The sequence below is a fragment of the Astatotilapia calliptera genome, chromosome 4 (assembly GCF_964374335.1).
Source record: "Astatotilapia calliptera chromosome 4, fAstCal68.1, whole genome shotgun sequence".
Lineage (NCBI taxonomy): Eukaryota > Metazoa > Chordata > Actinopteri > Cichliformes > Cichlidae > Astatotilapia > Astatotilapia calliptera.
Window position 1 is genome coordinate 33414030 of NC_137425.1, and position 12109 is coordinate 33426138.

A 12109-nucleotide genomic window follows, 5' to 3' on the forward strand; every position below is an offset into this window, starting at 1 on the left:
CCCACACCATCTGTGCAGAGGTTTTATTTATCTGGAGCAGTCCTGAAAAACTAAGTTGAAAGTTGGAATCGTCACATCTTCACAGAAGGACAAAACTTATTTTTAGCCATTTGAACGGTTCCATTGAACTGTACTACACAGCACACCTTCAAAACTATCAAACACAATCTGACCCAGGCCCAACAGTTATTTACGTCTTTAACGACTCGGTCCAAGACTATGAGGAGGCAGCAGGAGGTGCATCGGAGCCTGTTGCCTGTTCCTCTCTCAGTCTGCGTTTCATTAGTTTCTTCTTCTTCTTCTCTTCCTTTTCTATTTCAGCAACCATTTCCAAGAACTTGGGGCTGCGGGGGTCCACTGCATAGCCAAAACGCTCTCTGGCCTCAGCCAGCAACCTTGTACGGCGAGCCTTTTCCTCCTTTAGCTTCTGTTTGGTTTCACGCTTTTCTCTGCGCCAGTCTGCTATCATCTTGGGCATTTTGGCCATGTTTGCGGCAATGAGCTTCTCTCTGCGGTGAAAATAGAAAAGATAGCAGATGTTAGTGCTGTCCATCATACTGGCTGGTAATTAACATTGATTTTGAGAGAAATGTCCTGGCGTGAATATCGTGGTTTTTACAGTAAATTTGGTACAAGCACTCATGTCAGAAGAACTTAACATAACTTCCGATTCCAAAACACAACAGTCTCAAGTTGCTTCACACTGTAAGGTGAACGGTGCCCAACAATCAAGCACTTTGCAATGGTGGGAAGGAAAAACTCCCTCTAACAGGAAGAAGCCTCCGACAGAAACAAAGGGAAAAACTGCAATCATCCATCTCAAGACAGCAAATGTCTTTAAAGGTTTTCTGATCAACTGTGCCATTTGCCTAAAGTAAATAATTAATGGTCCAAACTTTGAACACGTAGTATGACTGCTGTGAAATTTAGTTTCCTGTACTGAATACTTTTCAAGATCTACATCTTTTTTTTAAAAAAGGTCTCTTTGCTAACCCTCCACACCATTTTTCCCTACATCTCATTCAATGTTTGAAGACGAATATCCTAAACACATTCACTCGCGCATTCACATCTGTGGACAATTTGGATTAATCAGTTAACCTATCCCCACAAACTGCATGTCTTTGGACGGTGGGAGGAAGCTGGAGTACCCGGAGTGAACCCACGCAAACACGGGGAGAACATGCAAACTCCACACAGAAAGGCCTGATGGTGGAATTGAACTCAGGACCTTCTTGCTGTGCAGCAACAGTGCTAACCACCGTGCTGCGGTGTACCCCGCCTCTCGCCCTATGCCAGCTGGGATAGGCTCCAGCACCCCCTGCGACCCTGAAAAGTATAAGCGGAAGCAATTGGATGGATGGATATCCTAAACACTGTTAAAAGATAAAAGGCTGAACTTTTCATTGCCCTAAATCAGGGTCTTTAATCTCCGGTGTCTTCAGTGTCTGAATTTTAATTTCATTTAAAAAGAATCAAGTGTTCCTGCAAAGTCTAAATTTGAGCACACACTAATAAAAATATGCCATATTGCAAAAGACTATTTCTGAATCATATGTAGTTGTAATAAACAGTGTAACAAAGCATGCAGAATAGTTTAATGTGAAATTCTTAGTAAAAAAAATGAAGAAAATGGTATTTTCATGCTGGATGGAGCAGATATTAGTCATGCCACAAAAATATCAGTAGGTATTATTATCTGAACAGAACAAAATTTGAGTTTCCAGATGGTATTTTGATTTTAACTAAGATAAGAAATTTGTTCAGATTTTTCATTTTCAAGTCCTACTCTACCTATCATTTCAAGACCTAGTGCCCTGGAGCTGACTAATAATTCAGGTTTAGTTTGAAATGTACAAAGAGATATTAAAATGCAACAATGTAGCATTTTTATTTATGTATTACAATTGTTGCAACACTCAGACAGTCAACACACCGACCGTCTGATCCCTGCTTGCCTGCAGCAGTCGTGACATTAGGTTAGCATCTTGTGTCAGATTACCAGTTCGGCCATTTAGACACCACAGCTTGACCTCGCAAGACTACTCCTGTGAAATCATCCTGTTTGCATGACTCGTTTAATACATAAAAATAAATGTAGCCAAAGTTTTTACACTGCCACCTGAATTAGACTCCTGCAGGGCAGTAGCTCTCAAAAATGAAACGTATACATATATTTAAAAAATTATGTTCTCAGTTATAATTACAGTACCATCTGGAAACTCCAGTATTTCATTCTTTCAGTTTCGTTTTCTTTTTTCATATTTTAACTAGTCAACACAAACATTTTTGATGTATCTACCCTAAACTAGAAATCCTAATTCAATTTAATGTTAGGAAAGACCAGTGAAAATGCTGAGTTTTTAACTTTAATCGTTTTTGGAGATATTGATGTCCAAATATGGCCTAAAATTTCAAGGACTGTGAAAAAAACCCATCTGAAAGTCAATATACAAGTTCAAATTTAGCCATAACATTTTTATGCAAATCAGAAATGGTCAAGCAGAAGGCCGGTGCTGTCAGTACGCTCCTGCAGTGTTTTAGATTAACTGAAGGCTTTCAAGGGAACTTTTTAGAACAACCTGATAATAATAAATTAATTTGTCCAACCTAAAAGTAACAAATGCGTAAACTAGTTTTTCAGCATCACTCTCAGACAGGATGTTTCTAATTTTAGAGATACTGCACAGATGAAAGAAAGCAGTCCTACACATTTGTTTAATATGCGTGCTGAAGGACGTGTCCTGGTCAAACTGACTGCAAGATTCCTCACAGTGTTACGGGAGGCCAAGGTAATGCCATCCATGGTATCTGGATATACACCAAATACAGTGATTAATCTTAAGGTTAGCCCATCAAAATAAAACTTTTTCAAAAACCCTGAAAAACAAAACAACAACAACACAAACACAAACATCAGCCTCAGATCAACTTTGTCTGACATACTAGTTTCAAGGGAAGCGGCAACGGTAAACAACGGACCTGTGGACATACTCCAAAGCAATAAGCTAATAAAACGATGCCTAAGCTTTAAGCTTAAGTAGCTTTCTTTTTACCTGGCTAAATCACCATGGTAACTTGTGCTGAGAACATAACTTGGTCCAGAACAGTTTATGTTTGGAGTGTGTGTTTAAAATCAGCTGGAAGCGCCACGTTTTCACCATTTATTAAGTCTACAGTCTGTTTTGTGTGCGATATAGGTCCTCTCCTCCACTTTGCACATGCAAACTGTCGAGCTGTCCCCTCCCAACACTGCTGAATGAAGCCCAGTTGCAACGTTAAAGCAGTGCAAACTGTGTTATTGTCACTGGAATTTGCTTTTATGTTTGATCCCTCTGTAGTTCCAGCAGTCTTTTGCACAGCTGGAACTACAGCGACTCGGACACAGATTAGAAAACTGATCAGTTACATTTGCTATCCATCACCAAGAATGCCAATTAAATTGATCTGGAGACTAAACTTCCACATGTCCTTTATTAAGCTATGGGACTGTTTAATGTTCACTAATTCCTCTCAGTGTGTCTCTAACTGAAATAAGAGGCACTCGACTGATTCAATTTGTCTGGAGGAAGAGCCAGATGATGTGTCACAGTCTCCAACTCCATCCAGGAGTTTTGTTAAACCAGCTAACACAAAGAAAGCCGTCAATGAAGAAGGAGTTTTGGATCAAACTGTTTCACTTTTCTGAAAGTGAGAAGTGTAAAGCTGTATTTGTGTTAACATAATGGCAGCTTTTTCCTCCATATTGCATGAATGGAACAGAGAATGGGAATAAAGGGCTTTGTGCCGGGGGTCAGCTCGTCAGCAAATGTTTGAAGAAGAAAAACTGAAACTCCATCTGGCCCACTGGTCTTATTAAAGTGCAACTTTAAGAAGGAAAACAAAAACTTGTCCACAATACTTGGATATCACAGCTACACTTCAGAAAACCAACTGCGGACTTTAATCCATCACACAAATCTAAATGAGTTTAAAAGTATTACAGTTTCAAGAAGTTTGTCCTTAGAGATTAATGTAATTGTTGATTCAGCTGTGGTACACTACAAACTGGTCACGTAAGCCCAGAAACCATCAGTAAAGTGTTTCGAGAAGTCAAGACAGAAAGGCCTTCATCCATAGACTTGTACAGGACCAGAAGTCAATGTAAAGCCATACGTATCACCATCTGGTGGCCATTCAAAAGAATACACGTTAAAGGTTATTACACTTTGGCTTCACGCTCTTGAAGCTACGCTCGTCTTTTATTACCGTCTATGGTTTATACTCATGATGACATCAGAATGCCTGCGTGCAGGTGCTGCTATGCTTAGCTGAGGTCAGTTCACAGCTGATACCACCACAGCAAATTCAAGGAATGAGACTTGAGCATTTCTTGGAACATCTAGGACTACACTGATTAGACTGGACCTAAAAGATGGATGGCGATGTTTCACATTGGTTAGTGAGGTCATTTTGAAGCCCTGAGCTGAGTATTTGTGCTGTTGCCGTTTTGAAACCACATCTGATGAGTGAGGCGTTGATCTGTGTGTTACACTGTGGGACTCTGCAGGTTCGCAGTGTGACAACACAATCACGAGGTATACCCGCTGATGGTGCTAAATGAACAACATGTTTCCCACAGGCGATGTCACTACCCGATCCGTACCGGAAACCCGATCGGTACCCCGCATGCGCAAATCTTACGTCACTTCCTCTCTTTGCCAACATTGCGACATTCAATATATTTGAATGGTACGGTTAGCGCCCAGTTAGCTCCTAGCATTTCTCAACAGCTCTGCCTCCTTTTCGACTGCCCGGGACATTTAAACAATGGATAATCCGTATACAAAGAAATTCATGCTTTTCTCCTCAACAGAGAGCGTCCCCCGATTGAGCAACAGCGCCGTAAAATAAGAAGAATGGCGCCTAATTACAGAGTTAATAATGCAGACTTTGTAATATCTCACGTGTAGATTCATCAGCCAGATTAAGTGTTTACTGACAATTGACAGTGATAGCGCACATCATCATCACTATTCCAACAATCCTCTCCTCACAGACGAGCATAAACACACTCGACTATCGCTAAATCAGATTTAACACACGTTTGTAATGACGATAATTCAGTTTATAATAGGGTTTATTCGCTCGGTCAGCAGGTGGCGGTATCCTCGTACACTGGGGAGTAAACTGCCATTAAACGAACAGAAGAAGAAGAAAACATCTGCACATGCGCAGTAAGGATCGGAGAGTCCTGATCCATAACTTTCTTTTTATTTTTCGTTTTTGTCTACATTGTACTGAAATGCTTCATTATTGCAAACATTTTAAGATATACTTGTTATTACTCTGACCCATAACTATCGTAAAACGCTACGACCGGAAGTAGAAACCTTTCGCGCATGCGGGGTACCGATCGGGTTTCCGGTACGGATCGGGTAGTGACAGGCTTCTATACCTATGCACATATTTTCCAAACAAAGGAGTCACCCCTGGAAAAAAAAAGTTTACTTCACTTCTCAAACTTCAAAGCTTCGTGCATCTTTAGTTTACAGTCTATGGTAGGGCTGCTCAATTAATCGAATTTTAATCTCGATTACGATCTGGGCTTTCAACGATCATTAAAAATGACTGAGCCGATTATTAGCCCCTCCCTCGTGCTTTACTCTCGCGCTGCTCCGTGTGGCAAATCGAGCGCACCTCTCTGCATTTCGAACATACGTCACAACAATTAAGAGCAGCGGTCTCCAACCTTTTTTGCGCCACGGACCGGTTTATTTCATGGACCGGCCTTTAAGGTGTCGCGGATAAATACAACAAAATAAAACTAGTACCGGTACCGAAAAAAAAGATTTATTCATAACACACGTGAAAAGACCCAGGAAAACCGAGTAAACGATAAAAGCGATAACAAAATAACACTGAAAACCGATAAAAACCCTGAAAACCAAACATTTCACACCTGAGCCTCAACGCTCGCGGCCCGGTACCAAACGACTCATGGACCGGGACCGGTCCGAGGCCCGGGGGTTGGGGACCGCTGATTAAGAGGACCCGAGGGAAGCTCGGAAAGCTAAGCAGAAGTTATTTGGAGAGGAGAGTGACTGCTGTTGGTTGAAAAGAGGTTAAAAAAAAACTTCAGTGGTGTGGAAACATTATGGGTTCAGTCAGACGTGGATCAAGTGGACACAGTGTGTAAACTTTGCTACGGTGTAGCTGCAGCACAGAGCAACACTGCAAAGCTCACTAAACATAGATGTTTACATTTTTCATTGATTTTTATATTGTAAACATTTGCACTGTTATCAGTATTTGCACTGTTTTATATTATTTTTTGACAATCTTTAAAGTCATTATTCAACACGTTGTTATTGTTAAATAAATATCGTCAAATAATCGAGATCTCAATTTCAGTGAAAATAATCGTGATTATCATTTTTGCCATAATCGAGCAGCCCTAGTCTATGGTATCAACTCTGGGGAAGTTTCTTAAGATATGTTCAAGCTGGTGACTCTCATTATAATTATAACATACCTGTCTGTTTTAACAAGGATGGTTGTGTACATTTAAAGCTTCCTTGAGTCTCATGAAAGACATCTCGATCTCTGATTAACCAAAGTACGCCATCATCCATGCAGAGAACTAGAAAGTTAAAAGCCTTTTCCAGTCTGTGACTAAGCTAAAAGCTCAATGTGCAAGACAAGAACATGACAAAAGGCGTGGAATATGTTGTAAAATGAAAACATTAAGTCATTAAGCACATTTTCATATTAAAGTAACTAGTTCACAAACAGGGTCTCCGCTATGTGATCCAACAAAGAAACAAACTGGATGTGATCCAAGGAGTGCGGCCAAGGTTTTTTTTAAAAAAGTTGCACTCTAATGAGACCAGTGGGCCAGATGGTGTTTCAGTTTCTTCTTCTTTAAACATTTGCTGACGAGCTGACCCCGGCATGGAGCCCTTTATTCCCATTCTCTGTTGATATGTGCTGCATTCATACAATATGGAGGAAAAAGCTGCCGTTACTACAGCTCCAAAAAAAATAAAAATAATATTTTTTTAAACTTGCCCACAGAAAGAAGGGAAACAAGATCAAAGAAAACCAATCACGCCTCTGATTCTTCACAATTATCCATCTTCTTCTACTTATTTGGGCCCAGATCAGCAGCCGAAGCAGAGAAGCTCAGACCTCCCTCTTCCAGCTACCTCCTGTAGCGAATCCAGGAGCCATCCTTGTCACAATCCAGAATGACCTCAGCTGGCTTCTTTCAATGTGGAGTAGCGGCTCTACTCTGGGCCTCCCCTAAATGACCAAACCCCTCACCCCATATCTAAGGGAGACATCAGCCTTCCCTTCAGAGAAAGCTCATTTCCACTGCTTGTATCCACAATCTCATTGTTTCAGTCACTACCCAAAGCTAGTGTGAGGATGTAGATTGACAGGTAAATCCACAGCTCCACTCACACCTGAACACGACCCTGAAATTGTTTAATTCCTCCAGTTGGGCCACTCCGAGTCCTCGACTGTAAAGATGGATGGTGAAGTCCACTCCTCAACTCGGAGTGGGAAGAACCATGGCCTCAGACTTGGAGGTGCTCATTCTCATTCCTGCCTTTTCACACTTTCAAAAGCTTATGCCACAGTTCTCATTTTACTAGCATGGTTTGGGTCATATGAGAAGGAAGGACCTCCTGTGATGAAACGTGAAATTGACGTAAATCACACAGTTTGGCTTTTGCAGTGACTACAGGCCAGCACAGATGGAACGTTTTGGACTTCATTTCACCACTAATAAAAAAAAGACACCCATATCCATCTACTACAGCTGGAAGAAGGAGCACTGAAGGGTTTCTCACTACATGTGGAGCCCAAGCACCTTACTAAGGTTTTCTTTCAATGTCTCTTTAGGATGGTGGAAGACAGCTGGATTTGTCCACACATTTTCCTCTATACATTTAAAACCGGACCCTTTTCAATGGGTAACAATTCATTAGGCCCGCCACGCTGGTACAGAAGGGAGCTAAAGCCTGCCACTCTACCTTCTTCAGTACACTTAAGACAAGCTTCTATTTTATTAGATACAATTTCTAATTCGATTTGATTTTACATTAGCTTATTTAAAAATCCTGCTTTAAAAAGTGCTCTTTTTAAAAGCTTGAAAGAGAGAACTATGAAAACGTGTTGCTAGTTACTCTGTAAACGTGTTTGACAGAATGACAAACGCTGGTGAGGACGTTGTCCGATAATGGACGCACTGACGTTAGCCATGTAGCCTTACCTCGCCAGCCGTTTTTCCCTCTCCTCCTTCTCCCTGGCTTCTATGTTCTTCAGCATCACCTCTAGCGGGGGATGCCACTGGGTTTCCTCCGCAATAATCTTCTCCAGCTCCTCATGTGTGGGCCACAGAGATGCAGGATCGATGCCCGACACAGAGCCAAACCGACCGAACAGCTTCTTATCGTAGCGGGCTGTCTTCTGCCATTCCGGCGTCTTCTCGCTGTCCTTGTCCGGGATGTACGGGTTCCGGAGGTTCAGCTTTAGAGGTTTGGGATTATAGGACGCTGTTTGTGATAAAGGTCCACACGGAGAGTTTACAGAAAGCACAGCTTTACAAGATGAGAAGTCCTTTAAAGTCCTACATAAGGCAGCCGTCCTCCTGCACAGCATGGACGCCGCCATGTTTCTTCTAACACAAGAAGGACCCGGAGTGAAGTCATAGATGCCTACCGCAGTGCCTGTTCAATGCGACAGATGACCGTTCCGTGTGGTTTTTACATTCTTAATGTGACAGTAGTTTATTTTTTATGCAGTTTATTTTTATAACGTAGGGGCAGCACGGTGGCACGGTGGTTAGCACTGTTGCCACACAGCAAGAAGGTCCTGAGTTCAATTCCAACATCAGGCCGGGGTCTTTCTGTGTGGAGTTTGCATGTTCTCCCCGTGTTTGCGTGGGTTCTCTCCGGGTACTCCGGCTTCCTCCCACCGTCCAAAGACATGCAGCTTGTGGGGATAGGTTAATTGATTAATCCAAATTGTCACTAGGTGTGAATGTGCGAGTGAATGTGAGTGTGAATGGTTGTCTGTCCCTGTGTGTTGGCCCTGCGACAGACTGGCGACCTGTCCAGGGTGTACCCCGCCTTTCGCCCTATGACAGCTGGGATAGGCTCCAGCGCCCCCCGCGACCCTGAAAAGGATAAGCGGAAGCGAATGGATGGATGGATGGATTTTTATAACGTGCCATTACATAAAGGAAAAGATAGCAGCACCAAATATATTTCCAAGATATTTTTAGGACACAAATATAGTTTAAACGCATACACTCCAGGACACGTTATGACGTAAGTAAACGTCGTGAAAAGTGTTGGAAGCATTAATTAGCAAGAAAATTCCTTTATTATTAAATCATTGTTGTTTTAAAGCCAAATTCCAGCTTAAAACCTTTACTTTATATGACTTTATAGCTGCTAATTAAAACCGGTGCGTTGAGAATTGTAATGGGCAGTCTTTGCTGTTATCTATTTCACATGCTCGCAGCACATAAAAAGATCAATTAGGCTTGTAAGTGGTAAATTATTGTCGCTTGCAGATGATGTGCAATGTGTAATAGATGTTAGTTTATTAATTAGTTTATTAATTAGTGGTACATTTCATGTACACAGGTCGAATTTATGAATTTAAAAAAATGTTCACTTCAGGCAGTGATCAGTTTAATTCAGTTCAATTCAGTTTTATTTATACAGCGCCAAATCACAACAACAGTCGCCTCAAGACGCTTTATATTGTAAGTTGGACCCTACAATAACACACACAGAGAAAAAAGTTTAACTCTGGGGTAATGTGAAAAAAAACAACTCTCTTTTATTTTGCAGAAAATGTGTACGCTACAAGAATTTTGTTTTCTCTTTTGTGCTGTTTCAAGTTATCTGTTTAAATACACACCACGATACATGCATGCATATTATAGTCATTTAAGTGTTCCAAATAATCATTAAAATCTGAGAAACGTGTTGAAAACTATTTGACTAAATAAATAATTATAAATTATTCCCGCTCTATGTCTCTGAGAAATCTCTGTCAGCTGTGTTACCCACTGACAAAACCCCCAGAGTTCAACAATAGTTTGCCCCAATAATTATGATTATGATGATAATGACACTTATAATTACTATTATACAGAAATTATATGGTAAATATGAAAAAGTGCATTTACATAGTAATTACATTAAACCATGCGATTTTGTGATAGCATTAAGGGAGGATTAATGCAACTGATCTAAACACTATTCTGTTATAAATTATATTGAATACATAATTAATCTTATTAAAGAAGTATTTGCTTTTCAGCATCATCTGTATCATCTTCAGTAACACTCGCGTCAAAAGGAAGCAGGGCTCATTTTGATGTGGCTCAGCGGTTTGAAAGAGTTCCTGCTGACATTTGTGTAATTTGATCCTCAGCGATTAAAGCTGGAAAACTGCAAAGCACTCCTTTAAATCTTTACACTGGTGATGTTGCAGCTGCAGTGTTACATACACTGTTATTAAACAGATGTTTGATGTTTTAGGGAGATGAGCATCTGGTGCTGCTGATTCTGAGAGTAGGAATTCATATTTATGGAAGCATGAAGAGAAAATAAAATGTCTTTAAGTTCAATGAAAGCTGGCCTTTTTCTCCCCCTAATTCTAGAGACGGAAGTCTTACATAAGGACGCGGAATATCTCTAAATTCAGTGTGGTGGATTTATGTGGGGGAAAAGAAAATCCATTATGATTATTCACATTTTCAAATAAGTTTATCAGAAAACCATAAAGCTTTTAACCACGTGTGACGTGTGTGTGTGTGTGTGTGTGTGTGTGTGTGTGTGTGTGTGTGTGTGATATTTCATGTATATCTTCTATGACATGTCAAAATAATGAATTGAATGTTTATTTTCATTGAAAGATTTTGTAAGTCGTTAGAGCTTAAGCTTGGCAGTTCATGGATTTTGCACACTGCTGGGGTGTGATGGGGAAACAGTTTGATAAATTAGTAGAAAGGAGCGTTGATTCAGTTCGATCCAATACCAAGTAAATACATGGCCGGTATTGCCAATATCAGTACCAATGATTTTAAGTTATTCAGGCAGCTAATGTGGGGGACAGTAGTGTGCCATGTCTTGATGAATTCTGAATTTGCAAATTCTGAACATATTTTAAACACCACTACATCACTGTGATTGTTATTTTCCACGATAATTAGTTAGCACAACAAAAACACACCTTTGAGCTTTTCATGTGTTTTACAGCTGGGTTTCTGGATACCTTGAATGTAAATCTTTCTGTCTATAAACTAAAGCACACAATAAGGTTCGGACATTTTTCATAGTGCATGTTTGAGGTTTAGTTTCTCCAAAGAAATAATTAATACTGAACTTGGAGGATAAAAGCAAAGTATTGTTCCCATACCAACACTAGCGTTGGTATCAATACTATCGATATTTGGATCGATCCGCCCACATCGATGCTTCTGATCACCTTTATATCATATGACACTATTCTTTCCTAATGGGAGCAGTCTCTTTCAGGATGACAATGACCCCATCCGTGGAGCACAAGCAGTCACAGATTGGTTTGATGAGCATGAAAAGGATCTAAAAGTCAAGTATTCCACAACCTTTGCCGTCACCAGTTTTTAACCTTCCTGAACAAAAGAGTGAATGTAATTTCAAAATATAGTGTTCATCCCATCAGCAGAGTTCCAGAGTTTAGAGAGTCCGTGCCACGCTGCTTTGACAGCATGTGCTGGCCCAAAGCTTCCTTTATGTGTTCTTTTTTCCTTAATCCCAATTCTTTATCTATCTGTAGAATGATGCTCTTTCTCCTTCTGTTTGGCATGGTTTGCTTCTTATATTTCATAATAAATAACTTCACTTAGATTCAGTGGTAGTGGGTGACTAAAGGTCAAAGTGTTCAAAGCATTTTGAAGTTACATTGACTCTTACAGATTTATATTTAGAGGTGTGTGGTCCCCGTTGACTTGGAAACAGTTGTAAGCAGGTGGGCTGCTGCCAGAGCTCCAGTGCAAGAAGGGAAGCTGAAACGTTTTTAACACCTTCTTTGAACATGTTGGGACTACTGGGGCAGGGGA

General features: G+C 40.6%; 1 protein-coding gene across 1 annotated transcript; it reads right to left on the reverse strand.

Annotated features, from left to right (window-relative positions):
* Nucleotides 1–8: 8 nt before the first annotated feature.
* On the reverse strand, nt 9–9087 carry gadd45gip1 (growth arrest and DNA-damage-inducible, gamma interacting protein 1). Its single transcript, XM_026166106.2, has 2 exons — nt 8261–9087; nt 9–509 (listed from the first exon to the last, which is right to left on the reverse strand). The coding sequence occupies exons 1-2, from the start codon at nt 8659–8661 to the stop codon at nt 218–220; spliced, it is 693 nt and encodes a 230-aa protein (XP_026021891.1). The 5' UTR covers nt 8662–9087; the 3' UTR covers nt 9–217.
* Nucleotides 9088–12109: the final 3022 nt, after the last annotated feature.

Excerpts from the sequence above, each read along its gene's own strand:
- gadd45gip1 (XM_026166106.2), bottom strand. The coding sequence starts at position 8,661 with ATGGCGGCGTCCATGCTGTGCAGGAGGACGGCTGCCTTATGTAGGACT. Across the intron at positions 510-8,260 it reads AGGGAAAAACGGCTGGCGAG|AGAGAAGCTCATTGCCGCAA; the intron begins GTAAGGCTACAT and ends TTTTCACCGCAG.